General features: G+C 42.6%; 1 protein-coding gene across 4 annotated transcripts in view; it reads right to left on the reverse strand.

Annotated features, from left to right (window-relative positions):
• The window catches only part of PKD1L1 (polycystin 1 like 1, transient receptor potential channel interacting), a 331,908-nt gene that overhangs the window by 277,440 nt on the left and 26,856 nt on the right, over window positions 1–27,612 (reverse strand). For 3 of the 4 annotated variants that reach the window (XR_004538070.1, XM_033930461.1, XM_033930460.1), the window contains exons 3-8: window positions 20,774–20,962; window positions 19,711–19,892; window positions 16,186–16,341; window positions 9,639–9,937; window positions 7,488–7,574; window positions 4,445–5,681 (exon numbers count right to left, since the gene is read on the reverse strand). Coding sequence is in view for 3 of the 4 variants with exons in the window: in XM_033930461.1 (XP_033786352.1) it covers window positions 4,445–5,681; window positions 7,488–7,574; window positions 9,639–9,937; window positions 16,186–16,341; window positions 19,711–19,892; window positions 20,774–20,962 (2,150 nt within the window). In the remaining variant the exon portion in view is untranslated. The remainder of the gene's footprint in view (window positions 1–4,444; window positions 5,682–7,487; window positions 7,575–9,638; window positions 9,938–16,185; window positions 16,342–19,710; window positions 19,893–20,773; window positions 20,963–27,612) is intronic. The other variant, XM_033930462.1, reaches the window with a different exon arrangement.

A 27,612-nucleotide genomic window follows, 5' to 3' on the forward strand; every position in this document is an offset into this window, starting at 1 on the left:
TAGCAGAAGCCATCAGATGCCCGGGAGAGTCCAACTATGGGAAGTTTGGGGGTATACCTTTGTGCATCCTTCTGACCTGCTGAGAAGACCTGTTTATGTTTAAAGTACCCAATCATGATGCATGCCTAGTACCCAGAGAAGAATGTTTTGAGGGGCTTTGCCTTTGCCTTTTTCAGCAATGGAACTATGCTCTCCTTTTTCAAGATATATATTTTTGGATGGGAAGTGAGAGTACCCAGCCCAGGACTCATGAAGATGTGGGACCCCAGAAGAAGAATATTAGTTGGAGATCAGGAAAAGAGCCCCCTTAGTACCTTAATAGTGAGAAGAAAAAAACTTATTAAAGAAGATGGGGATCATCGTAGGCGACTCATTATACGACATGTGGACAGCCACACCGCAGGAGGAAGAGAGGACAGAGTCGTCACCTATCTGCCTGGAGCAAGAGTGAAGGATGTGACCAACAGGATCTCCAGGATCATAGATGGCGCAGGGGGAGAGGACACCGCTGTGCTTATCCACGTGGGAACAAATGATGTGAGCGGGCGGAAGTATGACAGGGAAGAGCTGAAGGGCCAGCTCCGCTCACTCGGAAGACAACTGAAGATCAGGGAGGTGAGGGTGGCCTTCTCTGAGATCCTCCCAGTACCAAGAGCGGATGGAAAGAGACAAGGGGAATTGCAAGTAATCAACGCCTGGATGAGACGATGGTGCGAAGAAGAAGGCTTCGACTTCGTGCGCAACTGGACGGCGTTCTGGGGAAAAAGCAAGTACTACAGAAGGGACGGACTACACCTCAACAAGGAAGGAGCACGAGTTTTGGCAGGCAACATGAAGAATGCAATCGAGAAGGCTTTAAACTGAAAGATAGGGGAAAGCAGACAGTCGACCACCGGTCGATGGCACGGATAGCAGGATGCCCCGACGAAGAAGCCAAGGACTACTACTCCTACACAAGAGAAGACGACCCCACAGCCAATAAGGGAGAAAAAGCAGGAACGGACAACTCAGACACAGGAGAGGACGACCACACAGCAAACAAGGGTGATAACACAGGAGCAGTAAAGGATACCGTATTTGAAACTATAGGGACGGCCAAGAGTAGAAGGTCCAAAAAGGTAACACAAAGGGAATTTAGAAGTATGTATACGAATGCTAGAAGTCTAGGTAACAAAATGGGGGAACTAGAGACAATAGCGAGACATGACATATTGGATATCATTGGCATAACAGAAACATGGTGGAATGAAGAAAACAAATGGGACACAGTACTACAGGGATACAAACTGTATAGAAGAGATCGAGTAGGGCAGAAAGGTGGAGGTATTGCTCTATATGTTAAGGAGGGAATAGATTCTGTTGAAATGGTTACAACAGAAATGAAAGAGAAGCTTGAGTCACTCTGGATCAAAATTCCTGGTCAATATGGTGCAGATACGAAAATTGGCCTTTACTATCGTCCCCCAGGACAGGCGGAGGAAACTGACTCAGAAATGATGGAGGAAATCAAACAAGAATGCAAGACGGGCAATGTAATTATATTGGGAGACTTCAATTTCCCAGGGATAGACTGGAAACTAGCAACCTCCAACTGCGGCAAGGAGGCCAAGTTCCTGGAGGTGCTAGGGGATTGCTTCCTGGAACAAATGGTAAAAGAGCCGACAAGAGGCAACGCCACCTTGGACTTGGTCCTAAATGGCCTCACGGGACCGATAACAGAAGTGGAAGTCGTGGTTCCACTGGGAACGAGTGATCACAATGTAATCAACTTTAAACTTGACATCGGGAAAGGGAAACATGCCAAAACCTTAACCACCACCTTAAACTTTAAAAAGGGTAAATACGATCGCATGAGGGCCATGGTAGAAAAACGACTAGAGAAGATGGTGGACAAACTTGAAACGGTAGATCAGGCATGGTCCCTACTGAAAAATACTATCACAGAAGCACAAGATCTCTACATTCCGAGGATTTCCAAAGATCGGAGAACAAAGAGCAAAAGAGAACCGGCATGGCTTACCATACAGGTGAAGGAAGCCATAAAAGAAAAGAAGGACTCTTTCAAAAAATGGAAATGCATAAAGACAACCGAAGCCTGGAACAAACATAAAGATGATCAGAAGAAATGTCACAAGGCGGTGAGGGATGCCAAACAGGATTATGAGGAAAAAATAGCCCAGGAGGCCAAAAACTTCAAGCCCTTCTTTAGATACGTGAGAGGGAAAAAACCTGCAAAAGAGGCAGTGGGACCCCTGGACGACCAGGGAAGAAAAGGGTACATCAAGGAAGATAAACAAATCGCAGACAAACTAAATTCCTTCTTTGCGTCTGTCTTTACGAAGGAAGACACCTCAACAATACCTGAAGCAGAGAAAGTGTTTCCAGGAGAAATAGAGGACAGCCTCACCACAGTTGAAGTGGACTTAGACCAGATATACTATCAGATCGACAAACTTAAAAGTGACAAATCCCCTGGACCGGATGGAATTCACCCGAGAGTCTTAAAGGAATTGAAGGTTGAAATCGGAGAGTTATTGCACAAACTTGCAAACCTGACAATCAGAACTGGACAGATACCGGACGACTGGAGGATAGCGAACGTCACGCCAATTTTCAAAAAAGGATCGAGAGGGGAACCGGGCAACTATAGGCCTGTGAGTCTTACGTCGGTCCCCGGCAAGATGGTTGAAGCACTGATCAAGGATAGCATAGTCCGGCACTTGGACGCACACGACTTGATGAAACCCAGCCAACATGGATTCAGGAAAGGGAAATCATGTTTGACGAATTTACTCCAATTTTTTGAGACAGTAAACGAGCAAATTGATAGTGGGAAGCCTGTGGACATAATATACTTGGACTTCCAGAAAGCGTTCGACAAAGTTCCACACGAAAGACTTCTCAGGAAACTACAAAGCCATGGCATAGAGGGAGATATACAAAGATGGATAGGCAAATGGCTGGAAAACCGAAAGCAGAGAGTGGGCATAAATGGGAAGTTCTCCGACTGGGAGAAAGTGACTAGTGGTGTACCCCAGGGCTCGGTACTTGGGCCGATCCTTTTTAATATTTATATCAATGACCTGGAGGAAGGAACATCCAGTGAGATCATCAAGTTTGCAGACGATACAAAACTATGCCGGGCAATCAGATCGCAGGAGGATAGAGAGAAACTCCAGAGCGACTTGTGTCGGTTAGAAACATGGGCAGAGAAATGGCAGATGAAGTTCAATGTGGAGAAATGCAAGGTAATGCATTTAGGCAATAAAAATAAGGAATACGAGTATACAATGTCAGGTGCAACTCTGGGGAAGAGTGAACAAGAAAGGGACCTGGGTGTACTGATAGATAGGACCCTGAAGCCGTCGGCACAATGCGCGGCAGCGGCAAAGAAGGCAAATAGAATGTTGGGCATGATAAAGAAAGGAATCTCGAGTAGATCGGAGAAAGTTATAATGCCGCTTTATAGGGCAATGGTCAGACCACACTTGGAATACTGCGTCCAACATTGGTCTCCCTACCTAAAGAAGGATATAAAACTGCTGGAGAGGGTGCAGAGACGAGCAACAAAACTGGTGAAGGGTATGGAGAGACTGGAATATGAGGATAGACTTATAACACTAGGATTGTTCTCCCTTGAGAAAAGGAGAATGCGTGGGGATATGATCGAGACCTTCAAAATACTGAAAGGAATCGACAAAATAAAGCAGAGAAGATTATTTACACTGTCCAATTTGACACGGACTAGAGGACATGTAATGAAGCTAAGGGGGGACAGGTTCAGGACTAATGTCAGGAAGTTCTGCTTCACTCAGAGAGTGGTTGACACCTGGAATGCCCTCCCAGAGGAGATTATTGCGGAATCGACCGTCCTAGGCTTCAAGAGCAAACTAGATGCATATCTCCTTAAGAGAGGCATATAAAGATATGGTGGACTAAAAATTACGCCAGGTGTACACCTGGCGGGGCCTCCGCGTGTGCGGATCGCCGGACTTGATGGACCGAAGGTCTGATCCGGAGATGGCAGTTCTTATGTTCTTATGTTCTTATGGGCAGGTAAATATCTTAATTTGGGGAAATTCTATTGAGTTAATGTATGTTTTAAGAAAATCTATCTTCTGAAGTGGACTTGGAGTTTTTGTGGGATGTTTATTTTAGGTGTGATCCCCCAGTCAGGGTCTTAGGCCCCTGCCTCCCCTACCCACTAGATCTTCTATATTGAGTTTGAATTTTAACAACATATGTATGTACACTTTGGGCCATCCCTCATCCTATCAATAAAGAGTATACCAATATAACATTTGACTTTATAGATATCTAATTTAGAGCCTTCAAATAATTTTGCAGGAAAAAATAAAAAATGAGATTGATATTCAAACTCTGAGAACTGGACTTCTAAATTAGCCTCTTTGAAAATTTGCACATTTGTTTTTAGTTAACTTACTGTTAAGTTTTGCCACCAGAATAACATCTTCTCCAAGCACTGGCTGATGTAATATCTCAATAGCAGCAACATGGGCTTCATCTACCACAGATGATTTTGTCACCAATGAGCGCAAAGACACACAATTGCTAGCTCTTGCCCATACGTCTACTTGGCCTGTTTTGTTAAAGATGTAGGATATGCTCACAGAGAGGTCAGTCAAATAGTTGCTGGTGCTGAATGCTAAGGTGCCGTTGAGAAACAACTCCAAAGACACATTAGTTCCGGAGGTAACCGTGATGTCTATTACTGTGAGCTGATTAACTGTAATAATATCAGGCACATTAACAAAAAGTTCCCCAACAGGATCTTGAACTATGAGCTGTAGATCTACAAAGGTGCTGCTAACATTATTAAATGCCATCACACCTACTGAGTAGTATCCAGGCTTGGTATATTTGTAACTAGCAGTTGGCAGTGTTCCCACAGCAGGGACAACATCCCGAGCAAAGTTCCATATGAAGGCCATATTGGATCCTTTCTCCACCATTGCATGGATGGTTGCAGTTGCATTACTCTGAAGACATTTGGAGTCAAGGCCTTGGAGAGTGAGGTTTGATATAGTATCTTGAACTTCAATCTCTTCGCTGTATCTGCTTCTACTGACTGGATTAAAACATATCACAGAGAGGAGGTAATGGCCACTGGTTTGGAAGCAATTTGTGAGGTTCCATTCTGAAGAAGTCTTGCTCAGAACAACATTCCCACTTTTTGTAATGTTCCATTGACATAGGGAACCAATTTTATTAGCTATACTGCTCACAGCAAAAAATACATCAGTCCCAGTTTGGCTAATTCTTTTCCATGAGAAGGTTGGGAAAATGTCTGTGATAGGGTCATAAACCTGTATGGGCTGCAGAAGGAATGCAGCTAGCACTTGTGTGTCGTAGGAGATGCTGACAGAAGGGCTGTAATTGCCTGAGGTTTGGTACTGATGGAATACAAGAAAGTGCAGATAACATTTCTGGACTCCATAGCTTTCAATTAGCCGAAGGTGAGCTGGGACCCCAAATGTTGGTGAGTCATCACGCAGCTTGTGTGTGTGGATCATACCTGAACCAAATGATATGTTGAATAACAAAAGTTGCCGAACTGTGGTAAAAAGATTCATTTCCAGGGTCAGGTCCTGGCCTACTGAAGCAATGTAACCATTCTTGATTTCAAAGCTCAAATTGAAAAGAGCCTTCTGTATAACAACCTTTCAAAAAAAACCAAACAAACCCAGAAACAAAAGAAAGTTAACTTTTATGATTTATAAATGGACACCATTAGCGATTCCTTATTGCTGTTTAGTAAAGAACTGATGATATATGGGGAGCTTTCATGCACTTGGAGGACTTATCAGAAAATACACTTGAGAATAGATTTATTAATCTGTATTAACATATTATTATACTTTAATTGACATAATTATTATTTAATGGGCTTTATCTAGCACAGGTCACATTATTGATAGGATCTATTTACTAATAACATGCCTTAAATAGCAACAGCATGTACAGTATTATAGTGCAATGATGTATGTTAATGCATTAATACAGGCAATTTTCAAAACTACCCACGTTGTTGCAAAATCTGCAAGAACATTTCCCTATGGACATCGCACCAGTTTTCAGAGGGAACATGTATGTATACATTTCCTTAGAAAGCTGCTCCACAGAAAAAATACCAAGAAACATCAGAATCTGTTTTTCTGGAGGTACTTGTGTATGCAGTCTAAGTTCATTATTTCTTTCTCCTGAACCTAAACACACCCTGTATATCCTTTGTTAATAACTGTGCAAGCTTTTAACCAGAAAATGGTTCCAACACTCAACATAAAGACCTATTCTTAAATAGCATGACTTGTGGTAAAATAGCCTACCTTAACAGTGGCCCACTTTGATAACTCCCCTCCCCCATATTCCCCTTTCACAAGCTTTAGCACTCAACCCTCAACACCTGCTCCTTTTCTGGGGACTCAATGTTCCCTCGCTTGAATTTCAAAGCACTCCTAAGGAGACAGCCAGGAAGGAGAATAAAAAGGACTAAGAGCCAGAGTGGTTTCAAGAGTTTTATAACAATAATGCATTTTTGACCACCCCCACCTCCAATAAGGAATGTCTGAGATACAAGTGCTTCTTTCCTTTGAACACAACAATTCAACTAGTATGGAGTACTCTGTGACAACTTGACCCCCCTGGTTTTTTAATCATTTACACTTAGCACATATTTGAATTTTATCTACGGGGCTTTATACTTGATGTAATCTACCCAGTAAATTAGTTAACAAAGAAATGGTCTTTTCATTTGTTAACTAGTCTATTTAATATAAATACCCACCCCTTTCTTGGCAATAGAAAATTGATATCAACTGTAATGAGAACAATGCCCAGACAATTTAGAAAAAAAAGATAGGTATATACTGTAGAGGGGGGATTGGTTCATCCACAGTTTGGGTATCCCCTGGTGTCCTGATCAAACCACTTGGACCAGCTCCTTTATAGGTGCTGTCTTACCACTAGGAGGGAGAAGAACTTTGAACACTAGTGGCTTGAGAAAGGGAGAGAAAAGAATCTCTCACAACAGGCCAGCCAACACATCTAAGAAACAGAAGACCCTGACTCTTCCCTCTCCCCATATCCTCAGGATGGGAGATCTCCAAGCCATAATAGGTTAGAGCCAGCCCGTTGATAGACAAGGGAGTATTTTCCTAAACTTCTGTTTTAATGTTTGGGTTTTTTTAAATTTTATAATTGAGGTCCCTTTTTTAAAAAAAATTTTTATGTTTAAAAGAATAGGAAAATACAGTAGTATTTGGTGCAGGTAAGTTGACAAAACAATGAATTATCACTTGTCCAACCAACTCCGCCTGAGCTTGGTTTAGTCTGTTTTATTGTTTACTATACCATCCTTCATAATTCATATGTCAGAGCGATTTACAATGTTCACTCATAATGTCGTCATCCCATTGCATTTATTTCATGTAAATTAAGCAAAACCACTGTAACAGTAATGCACTTACCACATTTATTATTTGCTGATTCCAGTTATATCGGTTTGATACATTAACCCAAACTTGGTAAAGCCCTTCTCTTGTAAAGGTATGGTTCTACACAAAATACAATTAAAATCATTGGCTTAAGCAAGCACATTCTAGCATTCAAGACAACAACCTACTGTCTTTTTTTCCTACACAGCTGTCATAATCAATTCTTCAATGTTTGGAAATACCAATGAATTCTGCTATCAATCATTTGTTTTCTTCTGAAAAGAAGCTATTATAACAATTCTTTTTTGGACGCATGTGTCTTTAAGGAAATTTGCCTCTTGCAGGAATAAATGCATGGACCATATATGCAATAAGTATGCAGTAAATATGTGTTCTGTAAGTGATCAGTGGTGTGCTAAGAATTCATTTTAATTTCATTAATATACATACCCTAGAGAAAGAAAGGGGAATATGCTAAAGACTTTCAAATGCAAGAAATGTATTTTGTGGTGTACAGGTGGGTACAGTAAGTTTTGGGTGGGTTTTGGAAGGCTCACCATATAATATAAGCAGGTTATAGTGACATGTGTACCTTGAACTTTTTATGTGTACCTCTTGGAGTACCCCTCTGCTGTGCTCAGCTATCTGTGAACAGTTTGCTAAGAATGATGGCTGCTTGGATGGCCAAAAAGCTTTTGTGTGTTTTTCACATGGACGTCTTTATATTCGAGAATGGCTAAAAAAGATGTACTAAGGGCCAAAACGTCTAGATAAGTTATTTTCTGAAAAAAAGACAGACATCTTGCAGTTTTGAAAATGAACACTTTCTCTACTGGATATCTGGACCTCTTTTCCTAAAACATCCAAACTCAGAGTTAGACGTCCTATTGAAAATGCCCCTCCATGCCTTTGCAATACTATTTAGATCCCATTGCTTCAATGGCTTGTTGATCTTCACCTTGTTTTAAATTGTGAGACAACAATTGCATGCTGGCTATCTGGTTTCCATAGATGTCCACAATTACTCCTGTTCAAAGTTTCTGCTATCTTGCTATCTTGGCATCCCTCCTCTTCAGGATCAACGAGCTGTGGAACGGCTTTACTGCCCCGCTTCGGAGTACGACCTCCCTCCAACGCTTCCGAAAACATTTGAAAACCTGGCTTTTTTCTAAAATGTAACTACTCCCCCCCTCTTCGATATGCTAAGTCCCTCTATCTTCCTCTGTACTAAGTCCTTCCCCTCTTCATTGGAGTTCCTTTCTATATCAATTCCTGTAAACCATGTCGAGCTCTACTTTTGTGGAGATGATGTGGTATACAAACTTAAGGTTTAGTTTACTTTAGTTTATCTTAGATTTTCAGTTCTCATTTGCCCCTCAGATATCTACAATCTGCAAATTTGGATTTTTTTTTTTTTTGTCTTACGAGAACTGCACTCCATTCACTCTTTCTTTATCCCATAACACTTTCTCATTTTTTTTTTCACTTCTCATGACTAAGATTGACTACTCAAAAATACACACCAAAATATTACTCACCAGAGATGGACTAAACACCCCCGATAAACATTTCGTGCAAAAAGTGGAAAAAAAGCACAGAATAGAAGCATTGTTTTCAGCTTTTATATTCCCTGAGGAAGCCCTTGAGAGGTGAAACAAGGCACTTGCAGGGAACGCCATTGTTTCCCTGGCCAGATATTTTCATCTACGGCATTTTTCAGATCATGGATCCCAAGCTAAGTAAAACTTTTGGGTTTTCTTTTCCTGTGCATAGTGATGGGTTTAGTACCCTTTTGATAATTACATTTCTGTGGCGGTGGAGTTTTTTTGCCAATGATAGTAAATTAAGCAGATTTGAACTTATATCATTTTGATAGTTTACTGCTGATGTATAAGAAATTTTGAGGCTTTTTCTCCACTTTTTTGCACGTAATGTTTATCGGGGGTGTTTAGCCCAACCCTGGTGAGTAATATTTTGGTGTGTATTTTTGAGTTAGTTTATTACTCTTATTTTTTCTTGTAAGATTGACTACTGCAATATTATCTACTTAGGAACAATTAAACTGATTTTTTTAAAGCTTCAGACATACTGTATATATTTCAGCTTGACGGTCTGGTTTTCTCTGCTCCTTTTCGTAACCACAAATCAACCGACATTTTGTGGTTTATAGATTTAGTTACTTACCATCGTGCTTGTGAGGCCTTCAGAGTACAAACTAGATATGTGGTGTGTGCTGTTGTCATCTGAGAAGTGCCACTGAAAGTCTAAATCAATTCCCATGGATACATAGGCAATGAATTGATAATTTATACCAAGGAATAACCACTCTTGTGGCATTGCTGCATCCACCTCATATGGGACACAAGATGGAATCTTCTCTTCTGTGATCTCTACCTTTACTTCCAAAGAATCTGGAGCAGGAAGGAGCACCTCAACATTTATGCTCAATTCTTCTTTTGAAAACATATTATTTGCATGGACCACTGTGGAAATTAAAAGTACAGACTCGTAACCAATTCAAGAGAGCTTCCCTCTTTTTCATACAGTAGTTTCAAGCAGAAGAAATGTATTATTTTCTACCCTTGCCAACCAAACTTCATGTCATATGCAAATTTAGGACTTAATAACCTAATCGATTAGGTTATTAAGTCCTATTTCTTATTTTGTCTGTGGACGTAGAGGACTTAGCCCATTGTGAATAGTTTAATATGCAAATTTAGGCCTGTCCTTTCTAACTCCTATCTGTCTCATATCTGTCTTTTTCTGATTTAAACTGGGCATAGAATCTATGTTTCATCTCCCTCCTGACAAAAACTGGTTACTTTTCTGGAAATTTAGTGACGTGAAAAGCATGGCCATGTCATTTAAAAAGCTGGAACCAGACTCTAGCTCATTTCTGAACAGTACAATAAAATAAATAATAGTGTTGGAGTGTGAAGCCCCTGTGAGGACAGGCACAAGAAAAAGCTAGGCAGAATTTACTTTGATCTAGAGGAGGCAGGAAGCTTAAGGAGGGTTATGCCTCTGTTCAGTGCCTCTAAAAAACATAAGGATCTGAAAAGAAAATAAATGGAGGAGTGGCTCAGGGGATCTGAGAGACTGTTAAGACAGTCCTTACTGAGTGACCCAGTGTCATTCACTCCTGACTGAGTGACTGTTATCCAGTCCTGACTGACTGAGACCCTCTATAAAATAGGCATGCCCCTGAGCTACATCGGGGCACCTACATCTAAGGGCTCCTATTACAAAGGTGCGCTAGCGTTTTTAGCACACACACAGGATTAGCGTACGCTAGCCGAAAAAATACCGCCTGCTTAAAAGGATGCGTAGTGGCTAGCACGTGCGGCATTTTAGCGTGCGTTAAAACTGCTAGCGCACCTTTGTAAAAGGAGCCCTAAGTGCCCCTTTATAGATTTACTAAAAATAGGCACCTTCCTGCCCAATTAACCTCTTGTTTGAAAATTTTTTGACTTAACTGTATTTTTTTAAATCTTGTATGATATATCTGAGCATGATTCTTATTTATTGTACTCTTGCTTTTCTACTTATTTGGAACCGCCTTTGAGATAAATTAATTTTGATTCTGATTTTGAATGAATTGTCATCTGTATTTTCCTGAGACCCCATTTGACGATCATTGTAATTCGCTTTATGTCCAGCTTTTTCTTATTGCAAACCGCCTCAAACTGAAGGTTTGGCGGTATATAAAACTAAATTATTATTATTCTTCACTCTATTATAAAATTACCCTCGTAGAAAAATGACAGCAGATAAAAACCACAGCCCATCCCGTCTGCCCATCCGTAGCATCCACTATCTCCTCCTCTCATTAAGAGATTCCACATGCCTGTCCCACAAATTCAGACACAGTCTTTGTCTCCACCACCTCTACCAGGAGTCTAGTAAATGCAATTAAATTTATTTTATCCATGATTTCTTAAATTCTTTAGGGCCCCTTTTAAAAAGCTGCGGTTGTGATGCTGCTGTGGGAAATGTACCAAAGCCCATTCAATTCCTATGGGTTTCGGTGTATTTACCATGGTAGCATCATCACTACAGCAGCTGTGTAAAGAGGGCCCTTATTTTGTTAACAGTTTTGGATTAATCTTATTCATGGAAAAATGCAGAATATTTTGGCAGGATTTGTGAACATGTAGTAGAATTGCAACTTTCCTGCTCCTCTCTAGTTAGACTATATGGGTGTCATTTTATAAAGCATTTCTGTACATAACACAACCTTTTAGGTACAACAGGGATGTGCACAAGCAAAAAAGGTTTGTGATTCATTTTCAGAAAATTTTGACTTTTACCCCTGATTTTGGTTGAAATTTTTTTCAGTTCATTTCATACATTCACTTGAATTAAAACCAACAACATGCATTAGAACTTTTTTATGTGTGCAAATCAGTTGTAAATGTATTAATTCATAGCTTAACATGCATTAAATCCATTCTCAGAGCACATGATTTTTTTTTCAAGAGTGCTAACAAATCAAGGCCCCCTTTTATCAAGCTGTGTTAGGTTATTTTTTTTATCACCAGGCAATTCCTATAAGTGTCGGAACTTTTACCACAGAGGCCGGTGATAAAAGGGGTCCAAATCTATGATAATCAAGATACATCCCTAAAGCAAATAAATTCCCTTTAGTTAAACTGTCAAAGATATAAGCCCCTAAACTTAGGCACATATACCCTGTATATGCATAAGTTTGTACAAAAGATCTTGACCCAGATCTTGTTAATCTAACACCCAATATTATCCATTGCATTGCTAAGCTTCGGTCCTGGGCGATGTTGGTCCAGATGAAATTGAATGCTGCTAAGACCAAACTTTTATGGATCGGTCCAAAGTTAGATTCTCTTCCTTCAGCTGTGACCTTAGACTCAGGAGAATCTCTGAAAATTGAGTTTTCCTCGCTAATATTGGGTATTGTTATTGATTCAACTCTTACATTTAAGGATCAGCTAAATTCTCTCGTTAAAAAGTGTTTCTTTAGCCTCTGTATCCTGTATTGGTTCAGTCAATTATCTTTTGGATTATTGCAATAAAGAATGACATGGTGGATGTTACCCGCGGCTAGCCGCGAGTAATCATGGGTAACCCGCCAAAATGGTGGAGGGGGGAAAGGTGATCAAAGCCATCCAATGCCCCATGGAACGGTGAATGGCCTTGTTCCCGCAGTTAAGGGAGGGAATGTGCGTGGTCATCGATCGCGCGTGGCCCCCTCCCTCCTTCCTACCTACCTGAATCTATCTATCAACCTCCCTCCCCCTTACCTTCGCGGCGTGTTTTAATGTTTGAGACTTGTTGAAAGCCGCCAGAGCTTACATGCAGTCGCATGCGTGTGTGGGCAGAAGCTTGTCCTCTGACGCAACTTCTGCCCACACATGCACGCGACTGCACAAACACTCCGGCGGCTTTCAACAAGCTACTCAAACCTTAAAACGCGTCGCAAAGGTAAGGGGGAGGGAGGGAGATGCATAGACCACGCGAGGGGTGCCAAAGGGCAGTGAGATGCAAGAGGGAAGGGTGGATGCTACGGGGACGTGGATGGGGCAGTGAAGGGGACAGATTTTTTTTCCCGTGTCATTCTCTATATTGCAACTCGATGTACCTGGGTCTATCAAAGGTCAGTCTGTAGAGACTTCAATTGATACAGAGCACTGCTGCCAAGCTCATTTTTGGTAAGAATAAATTCGATCACTTAACCCCATTGCTCAAGGAATTACATTGGCTTCCAGTGTATCTTGAACACAGAATAAACTACAAAATCCTTTTATTGACATTTAAAACTCGTTCAAGCAACCAACCTGAATTTATTAACAGTCTTATCATAGCTTACTGTCCATCTAAAGCCCGTCGCTCAGCGTCTCAAAATCTCCTAACAATTCCCTCTTTAAAGCACATCAACACTATTAGATCTAACAATTTTGCTGTAACCACCCCTTCTCTTTGGAACTCCATCCCCAACCATCTTCGTCTAGAAGTATCCCTTTCTCATTTTAAAACCAAGTTAAAAACATTCTTATTTCAAGATGCTTTTGATATCTAACTGCCCTTATTAGGGCTAAACTTTTTCTGATAATATTTTTTCAGATCCCCCTCCTAACTTATCTTTCCTTTTATGTTCACTTTCCTCTGATTATTGTTTTTCCCTCTTGTTCCTGTTTGTCTTAAGTTTATGTATTATTTTTCCTATTAACTCCCCATGAGGTCTATTTTGTAAAGGTATAACCTACATTTCTGTAATTTTTTTTAAAAAAATTTTCATTTGCACACTGCTCAGAAGTTTGATTGAGCGGTATAAGAAATTTTAATAAAACTTTAAACTTTGTATAGCATTTAAAATTCTCTTTGGCATTTTTATTACATTGGTTCCTTTAGATTGGAATGTACACAGATCTCATCTTGCTAGGAGTTCAAATAAATTAAAACTTACATTTCCTTCCCTTAGGGGTAAAAATAGAACTTTCAAGAGATTCAGCCACTCTTTCATTTTCAAACTAACTGAGCTCTGGAATGAGTTACCACTTTCAATTAGAAATCTAAGCCCCTTTGTTTTATTTCGGAAAGCTCTGAAAACTTTCTTGTTTACTAAACACTTTGGAAACTACCGTATTTTCGCGGATATAACGCGCGCGTTATACGTGATTTTACGTACCGCGCATACCCCTCGCGCGTTATATGCCTGAGCGCGGTATACAAAAGTTTTTTAACATAGTTCCCACCCCGCCCGACGCCCGATTCACCCCCCCAGCAGGACCGCTCGCACCCCCACCCCGAACGACCGCTCGCACGCGCTCCCACCCGCACCCGCATCCACGATCGGAGCAAGAGGGAGCCCAAGCCCTCTTGCCCGGCCGACTCCCCGACGTCCGATACATCCCCCCCCCCCGGCAGGACCACTCGCACCCTCACCCCGAAGGACCGCCGACTCCCCAACAATATCGGGCCAGGAGGGAGCCCAAACCCTCCTGGCCACGGCGACCCCCTAACCCCACCCCGCACTACATTACGGGCAGGAGGGATCCCAGGCCCTCCTGCCCACGACGCAAACCCCCCTCCCTCCAACGACCGCCCCCCCCCCCCAAGAACCTCCGACCGCCCCCCCAGCCGACCCGCGACCCCCCTGGCCGACCCCCACGACCCCCCCACCCCCCTTCCCCGTACCTTTGGAAGTTGGCCGGACAGACGGGAGCCAAACCCGCCTGTCCGGCAGGCAGCCAACGAAGGAATGAGGCCGGATTGGCCCATCCGTCCTAAAGCTCCGCCTACTGGTGGGGCCTAAGGCGCGTGGGCCAATCAGAATAGGCCCTGGAGCCTTAGGTCCCACCTGGGGGCGCGGCCTGAGGCACATGGGCCAAACCCGACCATGTGTCTCAGGCCGCGCCCCCAGGTGGGACCTAAGGCTCCAGGGCCTATTCTGATTGGCCCACGCGCCTTAGGCCCCACCAGTAGGCGGAGCTTTAGGACGGATGGGCCAATCCGGCCTCATTCCTTCGTTGGCTGCCTGCCGGACAGGCGGGTTTGGCTCCCGTCTGTCCGGCCAACTTCCAAAGGTACGGGGAAGGGGGGTGGGGGGGTCGTGGGGGTCGGCCAGGGGGGTCGCGGGTCGGCTGGGGGGGGGGGGGGTTTGCGTCGAGGGCAGGAGGGCCTGGGATCCCTCCTGCCCGTAATGTAGTGCGGGGTGGGGTTAGGGGGTCGCCGTGGCCAGGAGGATTTGGGCTCCCTCCTGGCCCAATATTGTCGGGGAGTCGGCGGTCCTTCGGGGTGGGGGTGCGAGTGGTCCTGCCGAGGGGGGAGAAGAATCGGACGTCGAGGGGGGGCATCAGGCTTTCAGGATGGGGACAGGACTTCAAGGGGGGACAGGCAGACCTTCAAGGGGGGACAGGCAGACCTTCAAGGGGGGACAGGACTTCAAGGGGGACAGGCACGGAGAGGCGGGGCAGTGCACCGAAAGTCAGGGCGGGTGAACGGTGAGTCGGGGCAACCAGAGGAGAGTCGGGGCAGTGCACCGAAAGTCAGGGTGAGTCGGGGCAACCAGAGGAGAGTCGGGGCAGTGCACCGAAAGTCAGGGTGAGTCGGGGCAACCAGATGAGAGTCGGGGAGGGCGAAAGGAGAGTCGGGGTGGCCAGAGGAGAGTCGGGGAGAGCGAAAGGAGAGTCGGGGTGGCCAGAGGAGAGTCGGGCAGCATGCGCGTTATATGCCTGAGCGCGGTATAGAAAAGTTTTTGTACATATCATCGTGATTTCTGCGCGCTATACCCCTGTGCGCGTTTTACAATGGTGCGCGTTATATCCGCGAAAATACGGTAAGTCATTCTAGATTATATTCTTCTATATTTATTTACTATACTTGCATTATTGTAAACTGAGTCGAGCATCTTTTGATTGAAGACCAGGTCTATAAAATTTAGTTTAGTATTCCTGGGAGAGGATTTTGGCAAGGTTTTCACTTACATGCATATTTTATTCAATCTGTGCAGAAGAGTGTAAACTAAAATAGCAAATTCATGAGTGCCTGAGAACAGGTAGAAATGCACATACTTCCCACATATGCATATGACTGATGTAGAAGTTATATAATGATCTTCACACTGTTAATATTCATATGCAGAATGTAAAAGGAATGACACTATTTTGGGGTTAAGGAAATACAGTGCTTCCTGTAGAATGTGAAGCCCAGTATAAAGAAAACAAGGCTGCTTTAAAATCTAGATTGAATAACTTACGTATCAAATGGTTCCCAGATTCCGAATACACCCATTCTACTGGAAAAGTGAAATAACCATTCAGCTGAACCTCAGTCATATAGCTGCTTATGTTTGCACTGGACCAGTTAACCACAAGTTGTACAGTGGAAAAACTTTCTGATATATTCTGGATTCCTAGAGAATGAGATTGGAGCAATCTATAAAACTGCATGTCAGTGGACAGAAAGAATACTGCTCAGAAAATTTCATATTCATTGAATGGTTGCATCAAGATAGCCAAGAGTATGTTCTTCCAAGTCTACAGATTTTTCAGTGCCAGATTCCATGGACTTATTGGGTCATACCGGAATACTAGTACTCAGTGACATAGTAAGGAAGCAGGGACTCCTCGACCTTCCCCTGGCAATAGGTGAGGGTCTCTTAAATGCATTCTCCCCGTACCTCTTAAAGTCTTCTGTTCGTAGCTGTCAGTGAGCAGGAACTTTTGCTCACTACTCATATTGGCCCCAAGCCTCCCTCTGATATAACTTCCTATTTGCAGGTTTGCAGGACCAGGAAGTTACATCAAATAGCAGGCTCGAACTGGCATGAGCAGTGGGTAAGAAAGCATGCTTGCTGCTGGTGAAGAACATAAAAACACAAACAAAAAATCCAACAGAACTGCAGTGATGTTGAACAAGGTAAGGGACAAAGGAAAAAAACTGCAGGAATGGTGTACAAACAAACATAAAAATGAAAATAAAACAGTTTGTATCCAAAAAGGCTGGACAACCTGGACCCAACACGATCCGTGTTTTGAAGAAACACTCCTTCCTCGAGGGTCCAAAAGAGTGTGTCATATACTGGGGAACCTTATGGATAACAACTGAAGATGGCAATGTCTAGACTAGCAACTGAGCAAGCTAGATGAGCTACTGCGCGGTGCGGGTGCGAAAGCGAAACTGAAGCCATCTTTAGTCGTTATCCATAAGGTTCCCCAATATATGAAACACTCTTTTAGACCCCTGAGGAAGGAGTGTTTCTTCGAAACACGGACCATATTGGGTCTGAGTTTTCAACCTTTTTGGATACAAACTGTTTTATGTTCATTTTTATGTTTGTTTATTAAAGACTTGGCATCTTGTACACCATTCCTGCAGTTTTTTCCTTTGTTCCTTGGTAAAGAACAGAAGACATTAAGAGGCATGGGAGGAGTGCATTTAATAGACACCCCATCATTGTGGGGGGGGGGGGGATATGCCAGATGTCATCTTCCCTTCACTACACCACTGCCAGCATTGAATACCTTAGCACTTGTCTTGGTATTGGCAATGTTCAGATTGGCACCCAGATAACTGCATGGATAAAGTTAGGACAGTCAAATAGCATACTGAGCAGGGGAGCTACCAAGCTGTGTTAGAATATTAAGCAATATCATTTCCCCTTTAATGTATGTTAAAGGGCTCTAATGCTGTTTGCTGTGTCCTAACACAGCAATAATTAGGTCACCCCACGTTACATGGGAATAAGATGCAAAACATACATCATTACTATATAAATACTATATTGCAGCTTGCAATGTGCATCGGGTGCACACTGCAAGCCATATTATAGCTGCTAAAAAAAAAAAAAAAAACAGTTTAAAGAGATACAAAAACATGGCCCCAAGTAGTACTATTATGAGACTAGTACTGGGTTTGCTAGCACCATTTCGGAAGAAGGTGCTGCTGAGGGCAAAAATGACTGGGGATTGATCCTAGACACCAGCAAGCCAATATTTCAAAGTGATTTAATCAGGCAGGAGATGAAATGGCCTGCTTAAATCACGCTCAGTGGACCAGTCACCAATATTCAGAGTAGGGTTACCATATGGCTCCAGAAAACCCGGAGTAAAACCCAGGTGTCTCAATCTGTCCTCTTTTTTCTGGAGCCATATGGCAACCCTAATTCAGTGGCACTTAACCAGGCAATGCCACTGAATATTGATTCTAATGGACCAGCCATTAGAAAAGTGGGCAGGAGAAGGATATTCCAGAATTAAAGAGGAGCTGGCAGCAATATTCAGTGCCAGCATCCACATAGCTAAGTGACCAAATAGGACTGTATAAATAGCTATCCTAACTTTGGTCGATTAGTTATGTGGGTGCCAGTACTAAATAACGTCCAGCAGTGGCATAGCTTCTAAGTAGTGGCCCTTTCGCCTGTACTTGCCCCCGGATCCAGACCCCCGGCCACCTCAGGCACCTTCCTACAACCCATCCCCTTGAATCCAGACCCTCATCTCCTGGTTCCTTCACCCATCCACCCACCCACCTACTTTTGCCTCCATAAAGAAAGTTGACACCTTGTGATACTAGCATGAGACTACCTATAGAGCTTGAAGCAGCCACTTTAAATTGAGAGCCACTAGGGTCAGGAGTGAGTGAAGTTGGTTCATGTCCAGTAGATCCTACTGGACCACCAAGAAATATAGTTTCTTGGGGGAGGCCTACAGTTGGGTGGGTGAGGAGGCCAGGAAAAGAGGGGTCTGGTATCGGGGGCAGTACTGCTGGAGGGAACCAGGTCAAGGAGAGAAAGGGTCTGATAGGAGGTGCCTGCATAACAGGGTCTGTCATCAGAGAGGGTAGGTTCAAGAGACAGGTTGGAAGGAAAAAGGCTGATTGTCTTATGCAGGTTCCATGAGATATTTAGCCAGAAGCCACATAATTATATTATACAGGACCTGGCTGAATATCGGCTGGAACCCACATAGATATTGGCAGCAATTGCATGTTCGGTGAAAGTCAAATAGTCAGTGCCAAGGCTACTTTGGTCAGCAATGATCAGCATTTTAAAAAATGTCGACTGCTAATGGCTGAATATTGGCCAGGAGAGATTTAAACTAAGGTAGGCCCGGGGGCCTTTAGGAGGGTTTATTTTCTTGAAGAAGGCTTCAGTTATAGGAGGGGACACTTGAATGTTGTTTGGCCACTAGAATAGACCTTCAGGTTGAGAGGCTCTGACACAAGTAGGGGTCCTTGATTTAGGGGAGGGGGGATCCCAAGAGGGGCTTTTATCCTGGGAGGGTTGTTCGGGCAATCATTATTGGGAAAGGATGCTGGTCCCTTTAATGTATGGCCCAGGAACACTGGGCCCTGGCTTGGCAGCTTGAAACTCACAAGCAGTACAATAACATTGCTTATGAGGCAGCTCAGAAGCAGCATTATTCTTTTACCACAATACCAAGATATCACAGGTTGGTGACTGCCATGGTAAATCAAAGTGTGACAGAAAGCTACCTTTTACCATACCTTGATAATTCTTTCCCCCCACCCCTGCTAACCAGGTAATTTCTGGAAAGGAATGAAAGGTAGGCACATCCATGATGAACAAGAAGCAACGACAGACTGGCAAATGTTACCAGAAAGATATGTTAAAGAAGGGTATTTGAGGTGGATTCTACAAGAACAAAAGTGGTCTACTGAAGAAGAATAAAAATGCAGTTCAAAGGGTACATTTGGGATATACTATCACAAATTTTATTTGCTCTTTACAGTAAATGTTGTATAACATTTCTCTCCTTACCTAATATCATTTCCAAAGGGCAAGCCAAATATCCTGTTACTTCCAGCATAAAAGCTTTTCCAATCTGTACTCCATTTGCAACCAAACTCAGACTGGTATTCTGAATGTAAGGGCCAATGCTGCTGTAGACTGCCAGGCTCATCTTGCCATCTCCATAAGGTAAGCAAATAGGACCCATGCACCTAATCCAACAGCCAGACAATATGCAGGTAAAAAGTAAAATAATTTTTATTTCCAGACATCTATAGTCACTGCCATGTACCACTAAGGGCAAAATGTTTGCCAAAAATTAATTTCCAGAAAGGAAAACATTCTATTGAAATAACTGTGTAAATGCTTGATTGCCATGTGTGCCTTGCCAGTAACTTCTCTACCAGATCTAACTAGTGTTTTAGAGAATCCCTTCTTGAATCCTGCTGAGTACTGCTCTTTATCACCCAAACCGTAATTTAAGGTCAGAGTCAGGTATGTTTCTCTCTTTGGTAGAAAGTCATAGAGCATATTATCAATATACTGTACAAGATTGGCAACCTTCTCTTGTGTAGCACAATTGATGTGGAATATGATCCCAGGATTATTAGGATTCTGTGCTTCTAGGAATTGTTGAAAGGAATTGTTGAAAACACATTTGTTTGTGCTGGCATTTTAGATGCTGTGAAGTTATTGAAGTTTTATGCTTGTATTTCTGTTTGCTGAAATGATGTATGTTTTTTGTAGAAATTTTACAGAATAGAAAATTTTAAAATAAATAGAGCCTGGTCTGGCTTTCAGATGTCGTTCTCTTACCTGCCAGCTGGCTGATGATGTAAAGACCAGAGAATAAGGTGAAGAATGACAATTAGAACCTTACTCAATAGAGACCATTTGGCATAAGGCACAGAATGAGAAAAAGGCCTTTTAAAGAAGCTCCAAGTTATCACTGACCAGTGATCGAGCTTATAAACGTGATTCTGATCAGAAAGCTGAGCGGATATGACTTGATGCTTTCTGAGTAGGTGAGAATTAGGTGATTTTTGAAATCCACATTCATATTCAACTGTTGCAAGTCACAAAACAAGCCTACCTTGTCAAACATTCTCCGGTTCTTACAGGTATACTGCTCTTGTAGATATTGTGGATTGTGGCATTGGCATGGTTGCTGTTTGATTTATTGCTGCTTTCGGAAGTGTTGAGGTTTACAGAATGCCAAGAAAGTCTGTTTTCATTAATGCAATAACAATTTGTCTCATTCCACAGAGCAATTACTCCAAATCTGAGAAAAATGAACATGTTATTAAACATTGTCATGGTATTTTTTTGTTAGAGGAGTTTTATTTTTGATAAACTTCTAACAACAGTTAAAGCTTTGAGGGACATACTTGCATATTATTAGGCAAATTGCACTTACATGGAAGGTTGACCCCACAAGACTACCATCAGGGGTAAATGAGCACCATTCTGTACCCAGAACCAGATAGGGTGTTAACACTCTACTCCTGCTCCCTCCCACTAAACTACCACAAATGGCTCCCCAAGTAAGTCTTGATGGTTTACAGGGGGTTCTGGGCAGGTGGGAAGAACATCAGGGGTTTATTGGAAGGGGGATGGTTCAAGAAGTTTTTGATGGGAGGAGCCTATGATGGAGGATTGGAACCAGAGAAGGTGGGTTTGGGGATGTGGGGGATGAGAGAAATCATCGGGGTGGGGTGGGGTGGGGGATGAGAGTGGGGGTTGAGAGAAATGGAGGAGGGATAACAGTGGGGATGAGAGAAATCAGGGGGGGAGATGGGGGGGGGGAGGGAGGGAGGGAGGGGAGAGTCAGATCAGTGGCCTGATGGTCACAAACCAGAAGTTACACAAATACCAATAGATATTCAGTGCTGGTGCTCTTTTCTGTCATCCTATCTAGTTACATAGCTATGTAGGCACCAGTCTTGAATATGGCTTGTGCCCACATAAATTCCAGCATCTCACCAGCTCTGCCCCAAGACCACCCCTCCACTGCCTGGTTTTAGAAAAGACAGTCAAAGCTGATGTTCAGTGCTGATGTTCAGTGCATTACCCAGTTAAATGCTGCTGCATATCAGTGGCCAGCCCACTCAGCACTGTTTAATTAGGCAGAAGCTTCTCCTGCTCAGTTCATCCCTTTTGAACACTAGGTCCTACATAAACAAATTGACATATACATAAAGCATAACCAATGCTACAGAATCTTAAGGATAATCCTTAACATGTCCTCCTTGAACATAAGGAGTTTTCCTCTTGCTATATCTCAAGTGGTAGAGTGTTCCAAAGCAACTGCCTGGCAACAGAAAGCGCATGGGCCTATATTTTACCTAGCTGATAATGATAAAGGGGATGGAACTCCTCTCATATGAGGAAAGATTGGCCACTCTGAGAACGGGCTCCTGGGCTTGATAGACCATTGGTCTGACCCAGTAAAGCTAATCTTATGTTCTTATGTATTGTAGCCTATCATGGGGCTTGCCTTCTGTAGACCAATGAGGATCCTCTGGGTCAGACCAATGGTCCATCAAGCCCAGTAGCCCATTTTCAAGGTGGCCAATCCAGGTCACTAGTACCTGTCCAAAACCCAAAGAGTAGCAACATTCCATGCTACCAATCCAGTGCATGCAGTGGCTTCCCCCATGTCTTTCTCAATAACAGACTATGGACTTTTCCTCCAGGAACTTGGCCAAACCTTTCATAAAACCAGCTATGCTATCCACTCTTACCACATCCTCTGGCAATGCATTCCAGAGCTTAACTATTCTCTGAGTGAAAAAAAATTTCCTCCTATTGGTTTTAAAAGTATTTCCCTGTAACTTCATCAAGTGTCCCCTAGTCTTTGTAATTTTTGACGGAGTGAATTCAGATGTCCTTTACTGGCACAATAACTCCACAGACAGTTTGTTCCAGCCCTTGCCTGAACCAATACATTCCGAATTTCCTACCCAGGTAGTCTCAGTATTCATTTACTCTAGAAAGAAGTAACTGTTGAGGCAGAAAGCATGGAAATAGTGAAGATGTGCAGAAGCTGCTGCAAGGTGCAAGATCCTAGAGAACTCACATGGTGTTCCAGACTTCATTTCATCAAAGCACAGTACAAACTCCACATAGAGACTGATGGAAGATGGAAACCATGGCTCTATTTTGTGTGAAATTCAGACTTCTGAGGCCTACTTATTGCCAGACACACTGAGGCTGATATTCAGTGCTATTTAGCTGGCTGTGAATGGCTCCCAACCGGCTAAATAGTACACAGCCGACTATCCCGCAATATTCAACAGGAGATAGACAGCTATCTCCTGCTGAATATCTGGCTTAGCAGATTGGCTGGTTACCAGCTGTGTCACATGACATAGCCGGTCACTGCCAAAATTCAACAGTTTGCTGGCTAAGTTCACCAGCATAAAACAACACATAGAGGAGCATTTTCGAAAACAACGTCTAAGTCCAACTTGGACATTTCCAGCTGAACGTCCAAAGCTGGAGATACAAAAAATGGCCATTTTTGAGTGGCAAACTGCTGGACGTCCAAATATATATATATATATATTTTTTTTTTTTTTTTAATCGTCTCCTTAGATGTATTGGCCACTGGGGCGTCTAAGCCGCCATTACATCTAACTTTATATCCCATTTTTGATCAGAAAAACATCCAAGTTGAAAACGTCCTGATCCTGACCATTTGGACATAGAAACATATAGACATATAGAAACATAGAAATAGACGGCAGATAAGGGCCACGGCCCATCTAGTCTGCCCACCCCAATGACCCTCCACTACCTTTCTCTGTGAATAGATCCCACGTGTCTATCCCATTTGGCCTTAAAATCAGGCACGCTGCTGGCCTCAATAACCTGAAGTAGAAGACTATTCCAGCGATCAACCACCCTTTCAGTGAAAAAGAATTTCCTGGTGTCCCCGTGCAGTTTCCCGCCCCTGATTTTCCACGGATGCCCCCTTGTTGCCGCGGGACCCTTGAAAAAGAAGATATCTTCTTTCACCTCGATGCGGCCCGTGAGATACTTGAATGTCTCGATCATGTCACCCCTCTCTCTGCGTTCCTCGAGTGAGTACAGATGCAACTTATCCAGCCGTTCCTCGTACGGGAGATCCTTGAGTCCCGAGACCATCCGGGTGGCCATTCTCTGGACCGACTCCAGTCTCAACACATCCTTACGGTAATGCGGCCTCCAGAATTGCACACAGTATTCCAGATGGGGCCTCACCATGGATCTATACAATGGCATAATGACTTCAGGCTTATGGCTGAAGAAACTCCTGCGTATGCAACCTATGATTTGCCGTGCCTTGGATGAAGCTTTCTCCACTTGATTGGCAGTCTTCATGTTCTCACTGACGATCACCCCTAAGTCTCGTTCTGCTTCAGTTCTTGTTAGGATCTCGCCATTAAGGGTGTAAGTCTTGCATGGATTTTGGCTGCCCAGGTGCATGACTTTGCATTTTTTGGCATTGAAGCTGAGTTGCCAGGACCTAGACCAGCGCTCCAGTAGGAGTAGATCGTGCATCATGTTGTCGGACATTGAATTTATGTCTGTTGTGCTTTTGCCCACTACATTGCTTAGTTTGGAACCAGCATAGTAATGGACTGGCCACTTAAACATCCCAACAGAACAATGGGACACCTTAAGGCCACTGCTGTTAACTTTACATAAAGGGTGCAGCTGTATTTCTCACCATAACCCCCTTATAATTTATGGTGAGCCCCCCCCCCCAAACCCCTCCCAAACCTATTATACCATCCTGTGTGCACTTATGGCTGCAGATGGCACCTACTGTATATGGCAGTATAGTAGGTTTTGATGTACAGCATTGCATTTGTCTAGCAGCAGTATACAGTAATAGTTGTAAGAAAAGAGACAGATATATGATCAAGATTATTACACATTACCAGACTATGACCTGGCACACCAAATTAAAAAAAAAAAAGATATTGATGATGTTATAACTTTCGCTTTTAGGGCAGGCTACATTGCTTCCAAAAAGAAGGAATTCCTCACAGTCAGTCATCCAGTCATGCTTATTATATACATGTTACCCACAATATATAAATCTCTCAGTAATTGACCTAGAAGACTAACTGTTACAGGCAATCATTTTATACTAGAACCACTCTCTGTGTTAGTCGATTATTTTCTAAGGACAGTGGAGTAGGGATGGACTAAAGAATTTCCAGCGTGCAATACTAAAAAAAACCCTCTCTTTACAATGATAATCAAGAACCAACTTTAATGATAAACTAGCACCAAATTAAAAAACAAAAAACAACTTTAAAAAGACCTGACACAGGACCTTTGGGGACATTTCCACAATAACCAGGTGCCCCCCACCCCATACACACGCACTCCCACCATATCTCCCGGCCATCCCGGCCCCCAATTGTTACCTGAATTCTTCTGGGACCTGGCCAGGTCCCCAACACAAAACCGTTGCCCCCTCCAGACCCCCAGACCCTTCAGTGCCCTCCTCTGCTCTTCCCAGCTCCAGGCACATATTCGGCGTACTCCTGCGCATGCCTGTTACTGGTGCACGTTACCTTGCTCCTCTTTGGTGCATGTGTGGCCTCCCATGCATGCACCTGATGTTCAGCTCTCCCCTCCCTCCCTCCTCCCAACAGCCAGTGCCACCTGGAAATAAGAAAAGAAAAAACACTGCCTTCGGGGACAGCCAGCATGGAGCACCAAAACAACTGTTGGCTCCGGGTCACAGAAGACCTGTGACTTTGCCCCTTGTCCTCTCTCTGGCAGCAGACCCCGCACACAATAGACTCCAGGCGCTCCAGCATGCTCTCACCCTGAAGATTCAAGCAGCCTGTGCCCCCCCTCCCCGAGTTTTTCTTAAAGAGAAAAAAAGGGTTACAAATAGTAAATTTGCTAAAATTCAGACCCAAATTTCTATCTAATAACAGGATTTTACAGACCTAAGCAAACCTTGTTCAAAAAAGAAACAAAATCCAAACCAAGGAAAAGGAAAACAATTGTTCAAATTATCCACCTATAAAATGTTGGTGTACATTAACAGCAATATAAACCATACAGACCATGTACTCAGCAACCTTTTGGTTTCAGGTTTCAGACATGAATATATTGTTTAATGTTTAGGTTTATTATTCATTTGATATCCCGCTTAATGCAAAAGGTCAAAGTGGCTTCCGAAATAAAAACCAAATTGAAAGGAATGCCAACAATAAAAGGAAAGATAATACAATCTACTACTACTATTAATTATTTCTATACCAAATGCAGGCAGCACTGCACAGAGTCACAAAGAGTAAGAAATCATTCCCTGCTCCAAAGAGCTTACAATCTAAACAGCCAAGACAGACAAACAAGATGTCATGGATGCAGTTAAGGGGAACGGTTAATCAGTTGGCTGGGTTGGAGGGCAGAGGAATAGGGTTAAGGATTGAAAGCTATTTCAAAAAGTTGGGTTTTCAGTCTGCTTTTAAACAAGGGAAGGGAAGGGACTTGACAGACAATCAAACAAGAAACACTCAGACAATACAAATTAAAACAATATACAATATAAATAAATAGTTAAAACACACAGTATATAAGATACAATACTAATACCTGGAATTATATTTAGTCTACGCTGAAATATGAAAAGCTTTCTGAAAAAATAGGTCTTTAAAGGTGATTTAAACTTTTAAAAAAGCCTGCTCGGCCTGAATAAAAAGTGGAAGATTATTCCACAACAAAGGGGAAATTTAAAAAAAAAATATGTTGAGGAATACGTGGGGAGAGAGGACACCATACAGGGAGATAGTTAAAACAAATAACTTCACTGCAAGGATACTTAGTTACAGTATTAAAGCTTATTGAAAGGGGTCACAGAACAGTTGATCACACAGGCATTTTAATTACTAGAGGAAAAGAAATCTTCAGAGATTCATTAATTCTACCTGTAGTTGAAGAAGTCAGAGTCTGTATACAAGCCCAGGCTTGCAAGCTGGATCATTTATCAGTTAGAAATCAGTCATGCGTCTTCTTTTCATTAATAGATAAAAATGTTTGTTTCTGAACACTTCCACATGAATATCCTCAGACACAAGAAATTGGAGTACTACTATTTATTATTTCTATAGTGCTGAAAGGCATACCCAGAGCTGTACATTTAACATGCAAGACAGTCCCTGCTCAAACGAGCTTACAACCTAATCTGGACAAACAGACATGACATATAGAGGTTGGGGAGTTTCTTGCAGAGGGAATGATAGGATGGACATGGGTAATACTAATAATGTTTGTACATTTCAAAGTTCAAGATTCCCAATTCACATTATATAACTGTTTACTGGGGCTTGGGACTCAGAAGATTAGAGAATGAATGGAATGTCTAATATGGGTTTAACATCAGTTAATTATGTAATATGACCATATACAGTAGAGCATAGAACACTTGGGTCTATATGAGAAGGCCTTAAGAATCCTCTGAATAGTGTGTGTGTGTTAGAGAAACAATTTTGCAGTTGAATTTTAAAGAATAGCCTTACAAAAAAAGATTTGCCGGACAAACCTGATCTTCGGGCTGCCAATCAGACTGAACCTCAACCCTGGAAAACCTTGTCATGAAAGGGGAGGACCACGAATCCAGTTCACTATTAATCTCGGCCGTGCCGAGAAGGAGCCAAAACAGCCTATGCTCAAGCTCCTAACTAAATCTCTACAATCATCCCTATGTTTTGGTATTAATTGAAATTAAGAGGTTGTGGGGTGGAGGTGGAAGTAAGAGAAAGGGCTAACCATTAATTTTAACCTGTTTCATGTTTCTGTATAAGTTGAATATAAGATTTGCTAAACCACCTTCACTGGCTTAACAGAGAAAGAAATTACATCCAATATAATAATCACCTAATACAATTAATATCTCCTTCAAAATATAACCCCAGCCAA

This window comes from Geotrypetes seraphini, chromosome 2 (assembly GCF_902459505.1).
Source record: "Geotrypetes seraphini chromosome 2, aGeoSer1.1, whole genome shotgun sequence".
Taxonomy (NCBI): Eukaryota; Metazoa; Chordata; class Amphibia; order Gymnophiona; family Dermophiidae; genus Geotrypetes; species Geotrypetes seraphini.